General features: G+C 65.7%; 1 protein-coding gene across 5 annotated transcripts; it reads right to left on the bottom strand.

Annotated features, from left to right (window-relative positions):
- Positions 1-12,278: 12,278 nt before the first annotated feature.
- Positions 12,279-20,653, bottom strand: LOC112483035. 5 transcript variants are annotated; one of them, XM_025049579.1, is made up of 3 exons: positions 20,154-20,653; positions 16,921-16,972; positions 12,279-16,637 (listed from the first exon to the last, which is right to left on the bottom strand). In XM_025049579.1, the coding sequence occupies exon 3, from the start codon at positions 16,152-16,154 to the stop codon at positions 14,970-14,972; it is 1,185 nt and encodes a 394-aa protein (XP_024905347.1). In that variant the 5' UTR covers positions 16,155-16,637; positions 16,921-16,972; positions 20,154-20,653; the 3' UTR covers positions 12,279-14,969. The 5 variants fall into 5 exon arrangements, 3 of the variants coding, with proteins under 3 accessions (XP_024905347.1, XP_024905348.1, XP_024905346.1); XM_025049580.1 differs by having other exon boundaries at positions 12,279-16,382; XR_003047477.1 differs by lacking the exon at positions 20,154-20,653 and having other exon boundaries at positions 12,279-13,508; positions 13,587-17,682.
- Between the last annotated feature and the right edge of the window lie 2,458 nt (positions 20,654-23,111).

Here is a 23,111-nt window from a genome sequence, read left to right as displayed (position 1 = left end):
CAGAGGGGAGCCTGCGGCTCGGAGGGGCCGGGCAGCTCGACTGAGGACCACAGTGCGCGAGTGGCAGGCGAGGACGTGTCCGGCCGGGTCTCTTCCCTGTGCCCTTCACGCACTTGGTCAGCACCCCCGCCAGCGGGCGAGCAGGCCCTGGCTAGCAGGCCCTGACAGAACATTCTTCCCCGCCCTGGTCCCCGGGGGCTTGGGAACCGTGCTCTGAGCAGTGTGGCCAGCACCGGACAAGCCTAAGGAATGGCAGAGCAGGATGAGCTGTGGCGGGGAAACCGAGGCGAAGAGGGGCCGCCTGGGGAGCCTGGTCCTCCCCGGCCCGGGGCCCAGCCTGGGCTTCTGAGCGGAGGGCACCAAAGGGTGGTCTTTTGAGATTAAATAGTCTTTGCTGCGAGACTCACCCAGGTCCACGTGGCCCGGCCATTCGTCCATCCGGCGGACACTGCTAGACACTCCATGCGTGCCTGGAGCAGCAGGCGGAGCGGGCATGGAGCACAGTGCAGATGGAGGCCCAGGGCGCTGGGGCGCTGGCCTGCGGCCACCGGCCTTGGAGGTGGGCAGCCGTGGACTGGCCCGGAGTCTGCACGGGCGGGGTCGGGACTGGCTCTGCAGGGTCTGGGCGTCCTACCACCCCCCCGCCCCTCGATGTGCTGTGGCTTGTTTCTCAGGACAGAAAGTCAAAGCAGAGGAAAACCACTGTGTGTAACTTCAGTGGGACGGAGGGCCGACTGAGGGACAGGGAGCGTGAGCCAGGGCCAAGTTCAAGGAGGGAGCGCCCACGAGCTACCCAAGGAGGCAAGCCGGACGTGGGAGGGGCAGGCTGGACTCAGGGCGCCCACCTGGCTGAAGGAAGCCTGTCACCTGAGGCCCAGGACAGAGCCTGGGCACCCTCAGGGGAGGGACAGGAGAAGCTAGATGGCGGTGGAGGCCGGCGGGGAGCGAGGCCGAGGGTTTCCAGGGTCCCCGCGTGACGGGCAGGGCCCCAGGCGTGAGGCCTGCTGGGGACGGGGTGGGCTGAGCACTGGGGACCTGGGCAGGAGGAAGTGGGGACCCTTTTGCCCCCTTTGGCTCCTGTCCCCTCTCATTTCCTTCCCCCTCCCATCCCCGCCCCCTCCCTGCCCCAGACAGGGGTTCAGGGCTGAACGCAGCGCGCCAGCTCACGCCGGCCACCAGGACCACCCCACCCCTGCCCCTGCTCTGACTGCTGCTCCCACTTCCCCAGGCTGGGACGGGACACAAGATTTTTTCAAAAACATTTCCTTTGCAAAATAATCCTTCGAAATATGTTTTTGGAAACAGCTCCTGATCTGAACAGGAAGAAGTTAATTACAGTCCCTCCCCAGAGGGGCTCGTTGGAGGAAGCCCGGTGGTCAGAACCGTGAGTGAGGGCTGGGACGGCCAGCTTCGCTGCCACCCCCGCCCCCCCAGCCTCCCTGCCCCATGGCACTGCCACCCCCCACCCCCTGTCCTTGGCTTGCGAGTGGCCCAAGACCCTCAGCCCACGGATGGGGAGACAGAGGCCCAGGAAGGCCCAGGGACACGGCCAAGTGCGTGGGTCTGAAGCGGAGCAGGACGGAGCCCCCCGCCCACCCCGCTGCCACGTAGTGTCCACGTCAGAGCAAGTTTGGGCCGGTGCGGACATACGTGTCTGTGTGCACGCATGTGCCTGCGTGTGCGTGTGAGGTGAGTGAGCGTGTGCCACGGCGGGGCGTGCTGTGGAAGGCACCGGTCTGCACCGTTGGCTCAGCTGGAGGTGGGCGTCCACGGCCCTGACCCCTCACCCTGCCCGGCCACCTTTCCCGGGTGCAGAGAGGCTGGCTGGGCTAGGGTCACGAGAGAAAGAAGATGGGGACCAAGCCCCCTGCAAACGGGGACCACCTGGGCTGCCGTGGGGCCGAGACGAGGGGTGCATGGGCCTAGACTGCGGAGAATCCAGTGTTTCTACGTCCATCTCGGTGGCTCTGATGCTCATGGTCCCCCAGGAAGTTTGGAGCATCAAAATCCTGACCTTCAGTTAGCCCTCCAGTCGGGGGCTCACCAGCCCGCGTGGCACCATGGCTCACCTGGGTGCAAACCCGAGGATGACCCAGCATGATGACCCCCACCCCTCCGCTCGTCCTGCACCCCTCTCTGCGTTCGTTCCCATTGGCTGATGGAACAGATGACCACAGAGTAGCAGCTAACACGACGGACTTCTCATCATGCGGTTCTGTGGGTCAGCCGCGGGCCTCGCTGCTGGAACCGAGGTGTGGGCAGGGTGGCCTTCCTTCCGGAGGTGCTCGGAGAGAATCTGTTTCCTGGCCTTTTCCAGCTTCTGGAAGCCGCTTGCATTCCTTGGCTCATGGCCCGGCCCCATCTTCAGAGCCAGCTCTGCTTCTGTGTACACGTCTCCTCCGACCCCTGTCTACTTAGCAGGACCCCGTGGCTGCTCGGGGCCCACGGACGGCCCAGGACCCTCTCCCCAGCTCCGGGTTCTTCACTCAGCACGCCCTCTGAGCCCCTCTCACCATGGAACATAGTGTTTCCACAGGTCTCAAGGATTCGAGTGGGCCGCACAGGGGGAACCGTTCTGCCCACCACGTCCCTCCAAGTGTCTGTCCATCTGCTCATCTATCTATTCACTTCTCCGGCCATCGATCCCCCGATAAGTTATTTATCCATCTGTCTTTCATCCACCTAGCCATCCTTTTGTATACTCGGCCACCAGTCATTTATCTGATCACTCATCCACCCATCCATCCATCCATCCACCTATCCATCTACCCATCCACCTACCATCCACCCACCATCCCCCCACCCACCCACCATCCATCCATCCACTACCCATTCATCCATCCATCCATCCATCCACCCCCCCCCATCCCCTCTCCATCCACTACCCATTCATCCATCCATCCATCAGCCATTCACTCACCATCCATCCATCATCCGTCTACCACCCATCCATCCACCACCCATTCATCCATCCACCCATCCATCCACCCACCATCCACTCATCCACCTATCCACCCACCCATCACCCACCCACTCCTCCATCCATCCATCCATTCATCCACTATCCACCCATCCACCCATCCATCCACCCAATCTATCCATCCATTTATCCACCCACCATCCACCCACCCATCACCCACCCATTCCTCCATCCATCCATCCATCCATTCATCCACCATCCACCTATCCACCCACCATCCATCCATCCACTCATATTCCCATCTGTCCATCTGTCTGTCCAAATGGGTCAGGATGCAAAGGGGGGAAGACTGGAGGATCTCAGAATTGGTGGAGACATAGGGTAGATGGAGCCCTAAGTCCCCCCAGACTCTGCTGGGCTCAGTCTCCCTTTTCCTTCCAGCTCCTTCCTAGATCATCAGCTGTCACCCCCCTAGATGAACTGCTTCCTCTGCCACACCCACCTCCCCAGAATGGGGACTGTCCGAGGACAGAGGCCCAGGCCCCGAGGGTCAGGCCAGTGCTTATGGAGTAGAATGCGACCCAGTCATCTGCAGGGCAGCACAGCCCCAGAGGCTGAGGGGACTCGCTGCCCAGACTCCCTCACGACCCCCACACACGCCTGTTGCCCCTCCCGGCTCAGTGCGGGGCCAGCCCCAGGTCCCGGGAAAGGCTGTGGGAAAGGGCCTTTACAGAACACTCTCCGGCTCAGGGCGTCTTGTGGGGGAGTGTCGGTCACCCCAGGGTCCGGGACTGGGCCCTGGACGGAGCCCAGGATGATTCGATGGGGAAAAAATGCCCCCAGGATGAGTATCAGCCTCAACTGCCAAGACAACCCCTGCTTATCAGTCTCTTCCTCCTAATCTCCCTGCCCGGACAGCAAGGGGCTCTGGGCTGCCTGGCCCCTCCCCGAGGGCCCCAATGCGAGGGCAGGACCCCGGTCCCACCGACGCGCCCTTTCCTCCGAGTCGCCCACTCTCTGGGTCTCACTGCGTCTGAGTCCCCACCCCTGACCCTCTCCCGCCCACCTCCCAGCACATCCCTCCCTCTGTGGGGCTTCACTCTGCAAAGGGGCCTCTGCCCTGCGGCCCGACACCCCGGGACTCTGTCCCCACGCCCCTGACCTCAGGGCCTTCCTCCTCAGTGGCTGCCCTCGGGTCCAGGCAGCGACCCGCACGAGTGCCCCCAATCCCTGCATGCCCCGTGTGCCTGCAGGGGCGCTGTGTGGCCAGGCCGGGATCCTGCAACAGGACGTGGTGACCCGGCACAGCCAGGCCCGGGGGCTGCAGCAGTGAGAAGTCCAAGGGCGGGGAAGGGAGGGGTGAGTATTTGGCTGGGTCGAGACGAGACAAATGAGGGACAGACGTCTCACCCGCCCTGGCCGCAGCTTGGTCACTGTGGTCATCCGTGCCCAAAGCCTGCCCCTCACCCACTGGTGAACTCAGAGTCCCCGCCAGCTCCCCAGATGACCTCTAGCAGTGCAGGCCAGAGAGGCTGCCGCCGGCCGCTGGCACGTGCTCTCTGGAGTGGCAGGCAGGAACGGGTGTGCCTGCTCGTGGCCCAGGGCCCCAAGGAGGGGCAGGAAGGGAGCGGGCTGTGCCGCCAGCATCCCAGAGGTCAGGCGGGAGGCATGGCAGGCAGGGCCGAGAGCGGCTGGAGAACCCTCGATTTCTCGGTTCCTGTGTCCCTGGTCCTCTAGTGCCCTCCCCCAGGCCCCTGCACCCCGGCATCTGGGACCCGGCCAGGTGCCCACCATTCACAGCTTGAGATGCCCTGCTCTGGGGGGCCCGCCCACCCGCATTACACACCCAGCGGGGGAAAGTCAGGCCATGGGAGGATGCACAGCATCGTGACCCAGACACACGACAGGCCTCCACGGCCTCAGCGTCCCCATCGGCAGTGTGAGCCCAGCACCGCCCTCCCTTCAAGGTGGCGGGCTCTGTCATGCCCCCGCCCGCTCACCCAGGCCTGGCACAGCTCTGGGCCCCACCGCAAGTCTCCACGATGACGCCCGAGAGTCCAGGGCCTCTCGTGGCCACCTCCACTCCCTACGGGAGTCACTGTCGCCTGAGACTCCTCCACAGGGCCCCTCAGGCCCAGGGCCCCAGGGGCGGCTTAAGGAGGAAGGGGAGGGCCGGGCTATCCCGTGTCCCGCCCCAGCACCTCTGCAGCTCCCAGGGGAGAGCGAGGGCCTCCTGTCTTGCTGCCCTCGTCCACAGCTGCCCCTGACACCCTTACTGCACCTACGAGGCTCGTGGGGCCTCAGGGCTAGTGAATGGGGCGGGCTGAGGTCTCCCCCTCTCCAATCGGGGTGTGGGGGACTGGGGTCCAGCGAAGGAGAGAGTTTGTGGGAGGGGACGGGGGTCTGCAGGGAGGGTGGCAGGCCCCCTGCTCCGTGCCCAGGCGGCTGCTTCGTGGCCCTGTCGTGCATGCACACGCCCGACACACCTGCAGTGCCGCCAGCTGGGCCGAGCTGGACGGTGGCAGCAAACCTGGGCGGGCGGTGGACCCTCGCCCACCCCTTCCTCCACCGGACACCAGCCCTGCTCAGCCACCAGCCCCTCAGCTGCCCGGCGCGTGGCCAGGGATAGGCTGTGGGTCTGCCTGGACCTCAGGCTGCCTGTCTGGGCAGTGGGGTAGAGGCCCAGACCTCAAGGAGCAGCCCCCACATCCGCTGTGGGACGACTCTGGTCTGCGCTCAGATGCCTCCCACCCCTACCCCATTCTCCTTGCGGCTGAAGGTGGGGGGCACATTGAGGCCCAGGGGACCATGCCAGCGGTCCTGGGGATTCGTAGAGTGCCGGCCAGGCCTCCGTCCGGCCCACTCAGGCTCCGGCCAGAGCGAGGGCCGTGTTCTGTATGTCTGTCCATTGTTCCAAGGCCACCAGGGCCTGGCCACCCAACCCCCACCACAGGGAGGAGGAGCCGGACCTGTTAACAAGCTTCTTCCCAGCCCCCACCCCGCCCTCAACTCCCCAGGCCCTTCCCAGGCGGAAAATTCAATTAGTTTCGAGCAACTGCTTTGCTGAAGAGCCAGGGAAAGGGGCGGAGAAGAAAGGGGAGCGCCTGGCGGCTGCTGTGTCCTGGGGGGCTGGGGTGGGGCGCTGGGAGGCACATGGCCTGCTTCCTGGGCCGTCTGTTCCCGGCACAAACCCGGCCCTTGCAGCCCTCAGCACCCCATTGGGGTGCCCCCCTTAGCCATCCTGAGTGAGCTCCAGGCTCTGGGTTCTCAGGACGGCGGCCTGGTGGGGGGGTGCTTAAAAGGGTGAGAGCCTCCCTCTGCAAAGTGCATCATGCACCCCCACCGGGTGAGTGCCCCGACCCCTCCTTCTCGCCCCGACCACGCACAGGACCCACAGGGGAAGGTCCCCCTGTCTGCCTGCCTGCCAGTGGAAGGCCTCCACGCCCCCACAGAGCAGGCTGGGGACAGGGTGCCCGTCTGACCCCGCCCTCGTCCTGGCACCCATCTGGCACCCCTCAGGCTCTCACTCCCCGTTCCAGGGTGTCCCTGGAGAATAGAGAGCGCCCAGCTGAGCCAGGCGCACAGTGGGTGTTCAGGCCCCAGAGCCGCGGGAGGGCACAGACCCACAGGGGGAGGGGTTGGGGCCACCTCTCCGTCCCGGGTCCCGGGTCCCAGACACTGCGGGGAGCAGCAGCTGCCTTGGAGCCCTTGCAGCAGGCAGGTTCAGGTGCGGCGTGGGGAGCGTCCTGGGGCCTGCCCTGAAGGCAGCAGGTTTGGGGAGGCCGACTGGGGAGGGGCGGCTGGGGAGGGGCCGGTGCAGAGGAATGTGGGCTGGCTCCTCCCCTTTCCCAGGAAGGACAGGGCCAGATGGCAGCTGGGGGCCCAGGGCGAGGCCCAGGGCCCCCCTCAGGAGCTGCAGGCACAGAGCCTCTCAGGTTCCTGCCCCGGCCCCACCAGCTGTGTGCAGCTGGGGCCTCGCCCTGAGGAAACCCAACACCCACCGGAGGTGGCGGTGGCAGGGGCGAGGAGGGGGACCCAGGCCAGCTCCCCGACACTGCACATGGGCCTCCACCCACCCCACTCCCCACCACCCTGCACTGACCGGGGCCTTTGTGACAGGGTGAGTGCCCCGGCCTCCGGCCTGGCAGGCGACATCATCCCGGAGAAGGCTGAGGGCACGGTGTCGAGGCTTGGGTACCCCTGGGGACAGGAGCAAGGAGCTGCCCGGGCTCTGCCACCACCTGAGCCTCAGCGCCCCCAGAACGCACCTCCGGCTGGCCAAGTTCTGGCAGCTCAAGTCTCACCACCCCCAGGGGGGCCAGGCTCTGCCGTGGATCCAGAGCCCGCCTTCTCCCTTCTCCCCACCCTGAGGCTCTTCGCACCCCCAATGCCCAAGTCCAGCGCCCCACTTTGCAGATGGGGAGACTGAGGCCTTGCCAAGGGTGCCAGCTGCCCCTGCCCAGCTCTCCAGGCCGGAGGGGAGGAGGCTGTGCAGTGCGGGAGCTGCCAGACGGCTATAATCCTGCGTCAACAGGGGCTTAGACACCTGCCTGGCCCCCCTGCCCGCCTCGGGCCTGCCCCAGCCTCTCCACACACCGGCTCGCAGGGCTTTTCCCCCTGGGCCAGAGTCAGGCCTGCTCTGGGCCAGAGCACTGTCTCCCCTCCCCATCCCGCCCCTAGCCAGACTTCCCCCACCCAGGCCCAGTCCACTTCACAGGCAGTCCCAAAGGCCAGGCCTGTGCCGCCCCCGCCGCCCCGTAAGGCTCGCAGAGGGCTGTCCTGGGGGCGAGCTGGGGGCCACGACAGGTCACTTGGGTGTATTTCTTAGACACACTTGGGGCTAGAGAGACCTTGGTGTTCACAGTAGCCAGTGTGGCGCGGGCGGGCGAGGCTGGGGAGCTGGCGGCCAGAGCCTGCAAAAGGGACTCCCCTGGAAGAGCACCAAGGTGACAGGCAGGTGCCACGACCCCAGTGGCCTAGGCCAGGCCCAAGAGGGTCTCCCAGGGAAGAGACAGAGCTGACGTCTGAGCCGGAGGCAGAGCTGTGATGAGGGGTCAGCCTAGCGGCAGAGTCGGCAGCCTTGGGGTGGGGGTTGCGGCCATGGCACACCCACTACCTCCTCCCCAACCCCGTGCTCTGTCCAGGCTCCGCTCGCCGGTCTGGGACTGACCGCTCAGGTCCCCTGCCCCATGCTGCAGCCCTCAGGCCGGGCTCAGGCCAGCATGGCGAATTGGCGAGGCAACCTCCAGCCACGGTGCTGCACCAGCAGGTCTCACCCGTCCAGCCTCGACAGACCCTCGTCCAGTGGGCCGCCTGGCTGGGCGACCTCCAGGCCCTCTCCAGCCTCGGCGCCCCCTCCAGGACCAGGCACACAGGCCTCAAGGACGAAGGTGCCGGGAGACTCCTGGCCCTCCCTCTGCGGGCCCAGGCCCGACCGTGGAGGTGCAGGGGAGCTGGGAGCGCACACGTCCCAGCCCAGCGCCTGCCCCCTGCCCATCCCGCCAGCCCAACGCCACCCGCCCCAGCCCCGCCTCCTTCTGGGTCCCTCAGGCCTCCTCAGGGCTGAGGGATGGCAGGGCCGGGCTGGGTCGCCTGCTAAGCTGGTTAACAAGCCCCCAGCCCCACTGGGGCGCCGTGCAGGGTGTTAACACAAGCTCCATTCTCCAGGGCTCCTGGCCTCGCGTTGCCATGGCGCCCTGGGTGGCCTTTTGGGCCACTGGCTAATCCTTCCTCTGGGCCTTTCATCTTGGCCGTCTCGCCGCCGGGCTGGTCGCTGGTGACGGACTGTGCCCAACAAGCCTGGGTCCTCTGCCGAGGTCAGAGGAGGCCGTAAATCCAGCCCCCGAGGCCCCAGGCCCCTGCCCTCTGTCCCTGCCATTGTCCCCAAGTCTCCAGCCCTTCCCCTCTGGGAACTCCGGTGGCGGGAAGCGGGGATTTGCCAAGTGGTCAGCTTCCGTCCAGTGAGGTGGAGAGTCCCCCGGCCTGTCCCCGGCCTGTCCCCGGCCTGTCCCCGGCCTGTGGTCCACACGTCCACTGTCCCGTCCCGTGTCCTCATCTCCATCGTACTCCGCGGCAGCCGGCCCACCCGCTGTCCTGGAACGTGCCGGGCCTGTCCCGCATGGCTCCTGATGCTTCACTAGAAGATCCCCTTCTCCACGAGGCCATGAGCCCTGCCCCTCGACCTGTCCCTGGCTCCGTTCCCACAGCCAGCTCCGCCGGGGCGGAGACCCAGCACCACGGACATGGCAGGCGCTGGGAGCTCTGCACGAAAGACCGGGCGCTCTCAGCCCAGAGCCCCGAGGACACGCAGCAGTCGTCTGGCGAGGGGGGCGACAGCCCAGCCTCACTGCTTCTCCCTGAGAAACCTACACGGCCATGACAGCTTTCTGAGCCTCAGGGTGCCCAGCGAGATGGACACAGATAGACGCAACCGCCTCTCCCGCCCCAGCCCGGCCGGCCCTCCCCCCACTCCTGACCCAGGGGCCAAGGCTCTCAGCGGCCATGCGGGCTGACAAGGGGGCTCAGACTCCTGCCCGGGGCCAGCCTGGCCAGGGGCAGCCCCGAAGGTGGGAGCAACCTAGAGGGGGCCCGCGCTATGCTGAGGGGCGGGGGACGGCAGTGCCAAGATGGGGGTGGTGGTGCCGGGCCCCCAGGAAGGTGGGCGCCCGTGAGGGAATCGGCTGGTCTGGGGTGCGATGAGGGAGGCCAGCCGAGGAGGCAGCGCGGGGGCCGTGAAGTCCTCCAGGCAGGGCCGGGAGAAGCCTGCCAGGCTCAGTTTCCTCATCTGTCACGGGGCCCTGCCTCACAGGGCAGCAAGCACGCCCCCATGGCCCCCGGTGTGGGGCGGGGTGGCCAGGGGCCCTGAGAAAAGGCAGGGAAGGGGAGGGGGAGGGCAGTGCGTGGGCGAGAGCGAGATTCCGGAACTCTCCGGGGAGGCCGAGGAAGAGCCAACCTCGCAGCTGCCATTGGCTGTGCCGTGGGGGCCGTGTCTGCCCCCACCCTGTGCTTCCTGCCCCCGCCCCAGAGGCCCTTGGCCGACACGTCGGCACCTCTTGCCGTGGGGGAGCCATCGCAGCCCAGAGAGGGCCAGACACTCGCCCGAGGCCACGCAGCATGCCGGCTCCGGGCTGCAGAGTGAACGGGCGAGCGGGCGATCCAGGGACGGTCCAGGCGGAGCCCTGCGTGAGTGGCCTGTGCCGCCGGCATGGGCAGGCCTTCCTGCCGCCCCGGCAGCTGCTCTTGGGGCAAACACAGGCTTCAGTGCCCCCCAAGTCCGGCTTTGGAGTGGAGGTGACAAAGCCCTTGCCTGCAGCACCCCTCCCTCTGTGTGGACGCCAGGAGATGGCGGAGGCCCCATGGGGGCCGCATGGTCTGCCGTTGTGTGGGCACCCGTGGCCTGGAGCGGTACCGGTCGGCAAGCTGGAACAGGCCACCCCACGGGGGAGCGGGCCCAGCTTCCCACCTGCAGGGCCCCAAGGCCCCCACCCACCGGCTCTGCCTCCCTCGTCACCCGGCTCCCCAGCCTGAGCCCACCAGCCCAGCTCACCCAGCCAAAACCAGGCGCCTTTGTCCAGAGGCTTCACCCTCCCTGGCCCAATGTCCTGACTTGCAGAGGACAATCCCCTCAGCATGTGGCTGTGCAGACTCGCACGGCAACCCCACAAGGACGCAGACAGGCGGGAGGCCACAGCCTCTGGAGCGAGGGATCCGGGCTCCAGCTCCAGCTCGTAGTTTAAAAACAGGCCCTGAGCAGAGACCGCCTGGGCCCGCGACGGCAGAGAACGGGACGAGCTGCGGCTCTGAAGCTCATGGGCCGCGGGGAGCTGAAAATGTCCCGATGGGAACCGGGAGTGGCACCGGCCTCGGCCGCGCCCTCGCCGCGGGCCAGGCCTGCGTGCGCCAGCGCCCAGGAGCCGCACGGCGACCTTCGCAGCCGGCCTGCTGATCCCTCCCTTCCTACAGCTGAAGAAACCGAGGCACAGGCAGGTTGTGACTCACCTGAGTCCCCCAGCTAAGGATGAGGACAGCCGGGATCTCCACCCCGGGAGTGTGGCTCCCAGCGGCAGAGACACGAGCTGCACGACCTCGCGCGAAACCTCCGGCCTCTCTCGGCCTCGGTTTCCCCAAACTCCCGGGCCTGGATCAGGTCCCACGGGGGAAGCCGAGGGCAGGTCTGGCACAGCGAGAAGTAGGAAGTGGCAGGTGGGGTGGGTGACCCAGGCGCAGGCTCGGGTGGCTCACAGGCTGTGGGGCCCCTGTCGCCCTGACCCCCTTCAGGCACTGAAAAATGGGGTCCCGATCCTGACCCACCCAAGAACCTTGGGTGGCTGAGGAGCGAAGGCCCCTTATTGGGGCAGTTTTCCAAGCACTCGGTGGACCCCAGACGGGCCCCAGCGGGGCAGGCTGGTACTGAGGCCTGCACTAGCCCCGGGTTAGGGGGGCACAGGGGTCATGGGAAGGGACCTCTGGGGAGGTCCCCGTGGACACACCTGGGCTGCCCAGTCTCCCAGGGGGATGTGGAAGGTGGCATCAGAGCCGGCCTAGCCTGTGGAAGCCAGACGGCCACCTCGCCAGCCTCGCCATCAGCCCCTGGGGAGTGACGCTCCCTCCGGCTCCATGGCGGCGAGGACGGAGGAGGCAGAGGAACCGGCTGTGCGGGACACCTGAGCCCACTGACCAGGCCTCCCAGGAGGCGGCCGCCTGGGGCTGGGAGGCAGAGGCATGGCTGGTTCCCACCGTCTGCCCCCAGAGGGAGCAGGTCAGCAGGTGGCGGACCAGCTGGGGCCTCGCCTGCCCTGACCCTCTTCTGCTGGGCAGGGGAGACTGGGCCAGGCACCTCCGGGCCTCAGTTTCTGCACCCGTGACCAGGGACACTGTCTCTCTCTTCCCCAGCCCACTGGGAGAAAGGCGGACGTGCAGGACCGTCACCCCACTTCCCACGTGGGGGGCTGGGACTCCGAGCAGGCTCTCGGGGGCACAGCAGAGCTCCCAGGTCTGCAGCTGCAGGGCGGGTGCTCGGGGCCAGGGAAGCCAGCAGACCCCGCCGCAGCGCTGGCCCCCTACCTTGGCAGCGAGCTTGGAGTCAGGCTTGCACGGATCGTGAGGCCGCTGGAGCTCGGCTGAGCCGCGTCTTGGCAGAAGCAACGGCGGGGCGGAAGGCGCCTTCTGACGGTGGGGCAATCGCGCGGGCCCAGTGCCGCGTCTTGCTGGCCCTGGGCCTGGTGGCCACCTGCCCGGTGCTCGTGCCCAGACCTGAGGGCTGAGAGAGGGATGTCCTGCTGGCGAGGGGCCTGGCAAGGCGCTGCGTGTTACAGACCCGTCTGCGTGCGCCCCCCAGCCGTGCACCCATTGGCCGTGTGCCCCCCTAGCCCTGTGTGGGGCAGGTGCTTGGCGCCGGGTCCCTGTCTGTCCATTCGTTCCACGTGGGCGTGGCAACCACAGGCCGCGCTCTTGGTGGGCAGGCTTGGCGCTGCCCGCTCTCTGTTACCACCCCACGTCTGCCATCCCGACATGCACGTGTCCGGGGTCCCATTGGGCCCCGAGTCTGCTGTGGTGAAAGCAGGGACGCTGGTTTGGTAGTGAGGGGAGACGTGACCTCCCCGATCCCTGGCATTTGGGAGTACACCAGGTTGAATGGTGGCCACAGAAGTTAGGTCAAGTCCTAGCCCCCAGAATGTGGAAAGGGGGCCTTATTTAGAGAAAAGGCCTTTGCAGATGTAATTGACTGGAGGGTCTTGAGATGGGATTATCCTGGATTTAGCATGGGCTCTGAATCCAGTGACCAGTGTCCTCTGAGAACGGGAGAGGACACATGAACGCAGAGGGAAGACAGCCAGGTGACGATGAAGGCCAAGATCGAGACGCATCCACGAGCCCAGGAACAGCAAGGATGGTCGGGGCCACTGGAAGCTGGGAGAGAAGCTGAAAGCAGAACCTCCCTCTGAGCCTCAGAGGGCAGCCGACCCCACAGACACCTCGACCCCAGACTTCCAGGCGACAGACATCTGCTGTCTTAAGCCAAGGTCAGGGTCGTTTGCTGCAGCAGCCCTAGGACACTGATATGGGGGAAAGGGCCTCGGGGAAGGCTCCTGTCCCAGAACCTGGCGGGCGAGGGAGGGGCGAGGGCCTGGGAGAGGAGCCTGGCGGGGGGCAAGCCTCCCCCCGACACCTCCCACAGACACCCCAGACGCCCGACGGGGTCTTCGACTCCTGCTGAGTTGTCTGCAGCCTGACCAGCTCCCGCTCGCTTGCAGACGGCACTGCAGAGGGGCTCCGTGAAGGGGCGGGGGGCGCGAGGGGGCCCGGTCGACCCCAGCGCCATGCTGGATGACGTCCCCGTGTACTTTGTGACACCCTCTGGGCCTTGGCCCAGGTGTCACTTCATCCATTTCCTCGCAAAGTGGTTCCCTCCTGGGCTCAGCCTGGCCCCGTCTCTTCTCGTGCTGCCCCTCGCGGAGCTCGATCTGTTTGCTGACACCGTCTCCTGGCCCCCGGGGCGAGTGTGCGCTTCAGTGGGCAGGGCTGGGTCTGTCTCATGTTCTATCCCCAGGGTCCAGCAGGGAACCTAGCATCTCCATGATGCTTCCAGCTACAGGAAGGAGAGGCTTTGGTGGCTGCTCAGGACTGGCCCACGTGATCCCCGGTGCTCTGACAGCCCAATACCCACCTGTTGACGGCCTCGGTACGGGCCGTCCTTCACCTTCGGCCTCTCTTTCTGTGTCTGGAGGAGCCACCAGGCCTGGCCCTGGGAGGACGCACCCAGTCCAAAGTCAAGCTCAGGGGGACAGAGCAACTGAACAGCCAGAGGCACATTCTGGAGTCATAGTCCAGGGAGGGCTGGGGCTGCCACACCGTGAGTGCCCTGATGGGGAGCCGGGCCTCCTGGGTCCAGCTGCACCTTTGGGCTGGGTGTGTGTCCCTGACCAAGCCCTGCCCGTCTCAGGGTCTACTGGGGACACAAGGCAGCAGGGATTCAGCCAGGCAGGTGCAGGGGACAGAGCCGCGTCCGTGCCCGCTCTGGCCATGAGCAGGAGGAGGGAGACTCTCCACTCAACTCACTCCGGGAAGGGAGGCAGCTGGGGCCGTAGGGGAGCAGCGGAGGCTCAGGATGAACTTGGGGAAAGCGGACTCGGCCTCCAGAAGCCCCCCTGCTCTGGGCAGTGCCTTCCTGATGGGGGCCAACCTTCCGTCCGATGTTGCCACCACTGGCCGGACAGGAAGCACCAACCCTGGCACAGCCCCGCCCCGCGCTCTGGCCTGGCCTCAGCCTCCCACCTCGGCCTGGCCACCTCCCTGGGGGATGAGGCTGAGGCCAGCCTGACCCACCTCCCCCTTCCGAATTCGCAGCTCTGCAGGACGGAGGGCGCCCGTGAGGGCTGCGGGGCCGGCTCCGGGCGTGCGTACACATGGACACACGTGTCCTCTGCACACAGCCCCCCTCCCACCGGCTCACACGTGCAGACCTGCGGCTGCCGTGCCCTTACTCATCCAGTGCCCACGCGGGCTCATCCACACGTGCGAAGTCACATACACGTCTACACACACGTGTGTCCGGGCCTCTCTCTGCCACGCTGGGCACGGCGGCCTCACAGAGTAGTTCCTTGGAACCCCAGCTGGGGAGGGTGATAGAGACAAACGTGGGCATTTTCAGGCCCAGGGAAGCTGAGACATCTCGTCCCCTCTCCTCCAACAGCCCGACTCATTCCCCCACGGCGCCTTGCCGCGAGGACCTGAAATCAGCCCGCTCCCTTGTCATCGCCACAGGGACCGGCCTGCGGCTTGTCAGCCGAGGGCACGCCTTGCCACCCGAGCAGGGGGTTGGGGGAGGACACTGCAGAGAGGGGCAGGAGAGGCCGAAGGAAGTTTCGAAGAGGGGGGCCGGCCGGGGGGCAGTGTCAGGGCTGCCACGCACGCGTGTGCAGCGACCAGGGATAAACTCCTGAAATCCAGCCACACTCCGCTCACCTCGCTGTGAAGGACGAGTGACTCTCCCCGAGCCGTGGCACCGGGTGGCTGGCAAGGTGCCCACAGGGGTCTGAGGACCTGGCGCCTACACGTCCTGCTGGCACGTGGGCGCCAAGTTTCCCCAAGCGCCAAGCCCCCGCATCGGCCGGTGTGCATGCATGTGTGTACGCGTGTGAGTGTGCACGAGTGTGCACGTGTGCGAGCATGTGAGCGTGTGCATGTGCGCATGTATGCACATGTGAGTGTGCATGTGTGTGCATGTGCGTGCGTGTGCGTGTGTGTGCGTGTGTGTGTGCGCGCGTGTGTGCGTGTGTGTACATGCGCCTCGCGTGCTCCCACCTCGGCTCCGGCCTGGCGGGGCCCCTGTGGGCAGCGAGGCGCATCCCTGTCTGGCCAGGATGCCTCCGTTCCCACGCCCATCACAATGGCCACACCGCAGGGGCTTCCCCTGGGACGGAACCCAACCGTGGGCTATTGAGGACCTGAAAGCCATGGCCCCCGCCCCAGCCACAGAGGGCCCCGCCTGGGACACCCGATCCACCTCCACCCTCGCCTCAAGGGGGACTATGTCCACCCAGGTCCCCCCCCACCGGCGTAGATGACAAGGGAAACTGAGCCACTGGGGTAGAGTGACAGGAATAGCAGGTGGAGACAGGGCAGCCCCTGAGGATGCCCCAGGCCTGAAGATCTGCCAGGGTCCAGCCCTGCGGGGGCAGGGCCTGGCCTCGGAGCCCCAAGGGGGCCTCGAGTGTGGGCAGCCGGTGCCTCGAGAGACATACGGCCTGCCTAAGATCCTCAGGTGGAGCTGGGGGCAGAGCCAAGACTGGGGACCCTCTCTCCCCACACCCAGAGAGGTGCCCATAGGCCATGCTGCAGGCGGGGGTATGGGGTCCGGCCTACCTGATCCCTCCCCTCCTGGAGCAGCCACCGGCCACCATTGGCCTGGGAATGTCCAGTCCCTGCTTGGTGTGCTGGCTGGGGTGGCCAGGGAGAGCCAGGCCTGGCCAGGAGCTCCTTCTGGAGCAGTGACTCCGACCTGTGTCCCGAGGCCATCTACCATCACCTCCCTGCCTCTGCCTCTGGCAGACCTGTGGGAGGCGGGGGCCGGAGCCAGGGTCCCACAGGGCTGCAGGATTTCCTGGGGTGCGAGAGACATGCGGGAGGGGCTCGCCCTCGGTGGCCTCCATCCTCCCCCCTGCGAAAGGGGACTTAACATTGTAAGGGCCCTTCTAGCTCTTGGCAAACTCGTGTCCAGCAAACTCAGCTCCATTTGGCTGCCGCCATTGTCCAGCACTTTCTGGACACCCCCCACCCCCACCCCCAAGCAGACACCAGGGAAGCTGGCTCGGAGAGGTGCGGGGACTCCCGGGGGTGGAAGGCCTCCTCAGCCCTGCCCCGGAACCTCGGTCCTGGCCAGTCAGCTGCTTGGGAGGAGAAAGGCCTCTAGGCTCTGCCGGTGACATCCGTGTGCCCACCCGGCCAGGTCCTGCGGCTTCCTCTGGCAGTGGGGAGACCTGACGTCAGCGGATGGCTCGGCAAACCTTCACGGTCTCCCCAGCGCCGAGCCCTGAGCCAGGCCCTCCCCGACCCGAGTGTGCTGGGGAGGGGTGCCCGGCAGGCGTCTGGGGCTTCTCTGCTCGTCAGAGGGAGTTTCAGAACCGGGGAAGGGGGCGGGGGCTGGGCCGACCACCCTCATCCTGCCACGGTGGGACCCGGCCAGCTCGCTTCTGTCTCTGCTCCTCAGCTTCCTCATCTGCAAAGTGAGACCAGGAGACACACCCTGCTAAGCCTGTGACCTCGAGCCCTGAGCCCCCAATTCCCTCCACTTTCCTGTCCTCCCTGCCACCCTCCGCCCCCACCCCCGCTCCAATCCCCCTGCAGCTGGCAGAGCTGGCCGCGGGGCCCTTTCTGCGGGCCCTGGTCGGCATCAAGTGGCACAGCCTAGGGGCTGTGGGGGGTGGGAGTATTCTACTTGAGGGCTGGGTCTCTGGGGAGGCCCCCAGCATGGGGACAGGAGTGGGGGCTGGAGACTTAACCTGGCAGGCGCAGTGGCAATTCCGGCTGCTGCTTCTGTCAACATGAGCCTTCCTGTTTTGGAGATTAAACCTTGGCTGAGCAAACAGCGTTCAAGGGGGCCCCTCCCTGCCTCCTCCCCATCCAACCCTCCTGAGGCTGGAACCACCTGGAGGCTGTGGGGTGGCAGGGCCCAGAGGGGGACCAGCTCCGCCATCCCTGCACTCGCCAAGCCCTGGACCACAGTCCAGGCAGCCTGGCCCTGCCCCAGCCCCCACTGACCCGGCCAAGGCCACCCCCGGAAGCCCCTGTGCAATCCTTCCGCTCCCTGCAGGCGAACTGTCCCAGCGGCCCTGCCTGCTACATCCTCTAACCTCATGTCACCTCCCGCAGGAAGGGGGGGCAGCTGCTCCTGGGGCCTCCCTGGCAGCACACGCCTACCTGCTACGGACCCCAGGCAAGGCAGGAGAGCCGCCTCCGAGTGTGCCCCTCAGCCCCCTGACATCGTGGTCTGGGAAAGTCTTGGTTTGGGGCCCGTCTTGTACATAGTAAGACATTTAGCGAAATCTCTCTACCAGCCAAATGAGCTGACCCCCAGGCGTGACGGCCAAAAGTGTCTCTGAGCATTGCCAAACAACCCCTGGGCCCCTAACAGCGGGGTTTGGACCCCCGGGCTCGTCCCTGAGATGCATGTACACAACAAAACCACAACTGCAAAGATGGGCAGAGCTTCTGGGGCCTGGTCCTCCTCTGCTTGCTGGCCTCCGCCCAGTCTCTGTCCAGTGCCCCTGCCTCCCCACCCCTCCCCACCAGGGCCCGCCCACCCCTGAGCAACCTGGCCCTGCCCTCCTCCGAAAACCCTCCCCAGACTAAGCCCTACTGTTGGCCTCCCAAGGGAGGGAAGGGGGGTGCAGAGGCTGCCTCGGCCTCAGCCCCGTCCCTGCTTCCTCCTCCCTGGCTGCAGGACACAGGACACAGGCGGGGAGGGACAGACAGACACGCGAGAAGCTCAGGGTTGGCTCTTTTTGCCTGGCTGGACCACAGAGCGGCCAGGACCACATCCCTCCTGCTCACCAACCTCTGTGGCTCCCCATGGCCCCCTAAGCCTGACCCTGAGCCCAAACCCCGGGCTCCTGGTCACCTGTACAGCCTCATCTCCCACCACGCCTCTCCCCACAGCCGTGACCTCTCCAGACACCCCCAGGGCCCACCCCTCTGCCCCCCACGCCCTGCCCCAACCTGCCTGCGCACGCCTCTGAGCTCTCCCTGGAAGCCTCTCCTGAAGCCCCCTATTCCCCACCCTGGCATACAGTGGATTCTGTCACCAGACCCCAGGCACACTTGGCCGTGACCCATCACCCAGCCCCTACCACCCTCTGTCTGTCTGGGGGACACTTGGCTGCCTGACAAACTTTCCCCTCTAGACAAAGAGCTCCTTGGGGCCGGGCTGATCTGAGTCACCCCCTGAACGCCCTGTGGGCCGGGCAGAGCCGGGCTTCAGGGAAGCGCACGGGGATGCGGATGGGCGGGCAGGGTCCTGGGCAGAAGGCAGACAGGTAGGCAAGTGGGTGGACAGGCCCCATGGCGGTGGCTCCTCTCTTCGTGGATGTGATTGCCACTCCTAGGCACACAGCCTCCACACCTCAGGAGGGCCCGAGGTCAGAGAGGTGCAGAGATGGGCCCAGGTCACGTAGTTAGTGGGGTCCCCTCTGAGCCAAGATTCTGACCCCTGCTACCTCCACCCAGTCTGGAGGCCCTCCTTCCGCTGGTCCCGGGGTCTGGTTCCATTGACATGGGCACCAGGTCATGACCGGGGCAGGGGTCGTGCCTGGGGCCTGGCAGGCACCAGCACAGCCACACCCCACCCCTGCCTGTCCTGCCCACCCTTGGCTGCAGCACAAGCTAGCCATTCTTGACAAGACAAAGGCCCGCTGGGGTAGAGTGGCTCTGGTGTCTCCCCAGTGGGTGTCTGGCCTCCGCAGGACATCAGTAATGGGTTCTGATGGCCCAGGCTCAGCTCCTGGGGGCTGCAAATTGGATTAGCACAGTCCAGCGCCGGCCCGGACAGTCCCGCGTGGAGCAGCCAGGATGCAGCTGCCAGGCCTAGGCCTGCCACCCTCCTGGTGTGTACAAACCCTGGCCCCAAGGCCGAGAGACAGCCCCCTCAGCTTGCTGTGGGGTCAAGGGCACGCCTCCTCTCCTCCAAGTCCAAACTGCAAGACTCGCCATTTGAGCGAGAGCTTTCAAGGCCTTCTTGAGGCGGTGTTTGGAAACGCAGGGCACGCGCACAGCATGTCATCGCTGACACCTTCCGCAGCATCGGCCCCTGGCATACGCCACAGCCCCGCCCTCAGGCCCCACCTGGTGCCAGCTCAGAGCGCTATGGGCCGCCTTGCCAAGCTCCTTCCCCTGAGAACCGCGCTGGGTGCCTAGCGGACAGCAGGAGGCAGCACTCACTCGAGCCTCTGTATGTCCACATGTCCACATCCATCCACCCACCCATTCGTCCGTCCGTACAGCCGTCCATCTTTCAAGCCCCTCTGTCCATCCATCCACTTAACCATTCATCCATCCATCCATCCACCCACCCATTCGTCCGTCCGTACATCCGTCCACCCTTCAAGCCCCTCTGTCTCACCCACTCATCCATCCATCCACCCACCCATCCATCCATCCATCTATCCATCCATCCATCCATCCATCCCCTTACTCATCAGGTCAACCAGCACTTACTGGGCACCTACTCTGTGCCAGGCCCTGATGAAGAGCGAGACGTGGCCCCTGACCTCACGGAGGTCTGGCACGTTGGGGATGCAGGTGAGGAAACAGGCAGCCTGTGGTCAGTGCCAGGCTGGAGGCAGCGGGTGGGTACCACAGGGGTTGTGGAGAACTTCCTGAAACAGGTGCTAGGCCTCGGCTGGCCTTGAAGTGTGACCCCTGCAGCCTCACTCAGCCACCTAGGCCAAATAGGCCTGGCTACTCTGACCACATCGGGCCACAGGGTTCGGGGAAAAGGGCCAGGCCACCAGTGCTCATTGGTGCTCCACACCTGCAGAGAACACCTGCCCCCAGCCAGCCTGGGGCGGGCAGGGCAGGGCAGACGCCAGCCACGTCCCCATTCCAGAGTCAAGTAAAATCCTGAGTCCCACAGGGAAAAGGGAACTGACCCAAGACCACACAAAGCGGGCAGGAGTGAGGGGTTCCGGGCAGAGCAGGCAGGCAAACGAGACTGGGCTGGGCTGGGGGCTCTACTCACAACTGCGGGCTGTCGGTTCTTCTCCTGGGGGGCAGCCTCCAGCTCGCTGCAGTAATGTCAGTCAGCTGCCGCCGCCAGCTGTGCCTCCCCTACCCCGCACCGGGCTCCTAAGCCAGCCCTTCCCCATCACCTCCCCCCTGACAGCAGTGCCTCTTGGTCCCAAAGTTGCTGAGCTGGAGCCCTCAGGAGGCCACCACAGCCATGCCACTCACTGTCCCTAGGAAGCCTGCAAGCACCCTGGCATCCAGGAGGCCCTGAGGCTGGCCGTTCCCCTCGGATGCCCTCACAACAGCCTTGAGGGCAGGGACCCCCCATGTCCGTGAGTCAGATGGGGCCCCGCCGCCCAGCTCCACCTCGCTGCCACCACCTCGCAGTGGAGTTGGGGACAGTGCTTCCCCCGACGGGCTCTGCTGCTGGGTTGGAGAAGGCTTTTCCTGGGACACTAACCAGGACGGCCTCGGATGACTTCCTGCGAGTTAATGGGTCACTCATTATGTCTCCTGGATCTTCCCAGAAAAGAGACGACCCAGGGGAGGCCAGCTCCAAGGCGCCCAGGACCCCATGGGACTGACACCGTCTGCTGAGGCCCCAGGCTGCGCTCCGGCCAGGAAAGTGAGCCTGGGCTCAGATTCGGACACACCACCTCCGACCCTGATGGGTGGCAGAGCAGGGCCCCATGGGCCTCACTGGGCATGTGGGCCCCTTTCCTTAGACACCCCTCCACCCGACTTCAACAGGCAGGTCTTGAGCCATTTGGCCACCCGGCTGCCAGGAGCCCCATGCTGGGGCTGTGGAGGGGCCCTGCCGAGCAGAGGTCAGCGCCCCGGGAGGCACACGGTCCCATGGCCCTGACCGGGGGTGGGGGCAGGCTCCTTGCTTGTCTGCCCATGACCATCTTATAAAATGGATGGTACATCATCCTCATGTGATGGGTGGGGAACCTGAGGCTCAGAGGTCGACTATCCTAGGTCCAAGTTCTTAAAGCTGTGAAGTGGCCCGTCTGAGATTGGAAAGCACACAGTCTGGCTCCAGGGGCCCCCAGCCCCTGGGCTGTGTCCACATGCCGTGGCTGGACACTCCCAGCCCCCTTCCTGAGGGTCCCAAGGCCTCAAGGAGCTTTCTGGCAACCTGGTCAGCCCTCCCGCCTCCCCATTTCCTGTCCTGAGTCCAGCACCTCCCCCCCACCCACTCCCAGGCTATTTGGCCCTGGAGGGATCCTTTGGGCTTAGGGGGAGGGGAGGGGAGGGGAGCACCTCAGGCTAGAGCTGAGCCTGGGGAGGGGGCGTGGGCGGCTAGGACGGCCACCCCTTGCTATGGTTTTCAGACCTCAAGGAGTCACCACGAAATTCCATTCTCCTGACAGCAAAGAAATTGAATCAGTCTTGCCAAAGCCCACTGCCCCCACAAGAATGCCGCGAGGCTTTGTCCCACTGTTCCCAGACAGGCAGCCGCAGCCGGTCCCCCACTGCCACCGAGCCTGGCCTCAGACAGGCACAGGAAAACCCCTGCTGGGCTCCATGCCATGCCCCTGCCCGGCTGGGCCGATCCCCCGCTGTGCCCTTGCCCCTGTCCCTACAGCGGCCCTCGGAGCCTCGCCTTGCCTCCTGCGCCTCGGGCACACAGCTCCTGCTGTGTGGCGTAGCAGGAGCTGCAGAGCATGAGTCAGAGAACGCAGGGTGCTCTGGGGTGCCAGGCGGGGAATCCCACACCCTGGGCTGGGGGCTGCAGAGGGGCTAGCTCCGAGGACCCTGTCCCATGCAGGTAGGAGGTAGCATGGCTGCAATGGCTCGTCTCCTGCCTCTTGCAGATTGCTCACACCTAACTGTGGAGCCCACAGACCCCGAGCGGGGCACAGCTCATGCACAGATCTGGGGACTCAACCGTGCTTGGGCTGGAGGAGGGTGAGGAGGGGGTGCAGGGCGTGGCAAGGAATGGGGCTGGGACTAAGTCACAGGGTGGGTGGGCGCCAGGACTGGACTCAGAGGCATGGAGAACCATGGAGGATTTTGATCTGTGTGTATGTGTGTGTGTGTGTGTCTGTGTGTGTGTGTCTGTGTGTGTGTCTGTGTGTGTGTCTGTGTGTGTGTGTGTGTGTGTTGGGGGGGTTATAATTAGAGCTGAGTGGAGAATAAATAGACCAGGTAGATTAGGGACAGGGAAACGGGGTGGGGCTGTCAGAGAGGTCCAGGCCAGAGACGGGGAGATGAAGGCAGTGGAGGAGGCTCGTCTCAGAGCGGTCCAGCTATGGGACAGATAGGACTTGCCGGTGGGCGGGGAGCATGTAGGTACAGACTCCTCCGACCAGAGGCTGGGGCTGGCCTGGGCCTCAGCAGGCTGTTTGGGGGCAGCCCACGTAGCCATCCGTGCATTTCGCTCCTGCCCGCCCCCACCTCTCCAGCTGCCTAGAGGCTCCAAGGCTGGGCTCTGGCTGATGGGGGAGGGGTTTATGGCAGGAGGTGACACCACGGGAGACTTGTCACTTGGGCATAGCCAGCACCATCTGCTCAGGCATCTGCCCGACTGAGGTGGTGCCTGCTAATTACCTGGGGGCTGGTGCAGGAAGAGGCCTGGGAACCTCTGTCCTCCACTCCACCCATGACAGAGGGGCTGGGGCCCCAAGGACAAATGGGCAGGAGTCCGGAAGCCCCACCAGACTTTTTCTCAATAAATCTTTATGGAGCACCTACTATGTTCCAGGCCCCGTTCTCTTGCAGTTGTCATTCAGGTGGAGGGAGAGGGACGGTGAAGGGGCGTGTGAGCAACTAAAAATGCCATTGCAGGGAGAGGGGCTCGCGCTGGCAAGATGACTGGCCTGTGGGCAGAAGGAGCTCGGAGGGAACCAGTGTGGCCGTGGCGGTCATGGACCCCGGAGCAGGGGAACGAGGTGCAGCCAAGCGGAGAGCCGCCCCTAACTGCGCTTCCGGAAGATGCTGCGGGCAGGGGGCTTGGACCGACCGC

The sequence above is a fragment of the Pteropus alecto genome, unplaced genomic scaffold (genome assembly GCF_000325575.1).
Source record: "Pteropus alecto unplaced genomic scaffold, ASM32557v1 scaffold56, whole genome shotgun sequence".
NCBI lineage: Eukaryota > Metazoa > Chordata > Mammalia > Chiroptera > Pteropodidae > Pteropus > Pteropus alecto.
The sequence above is the reverse complement of the archived record's forward strand: the minus strand, read 5'-3'. Positions and strand labels throughout refer to the sequence as shown.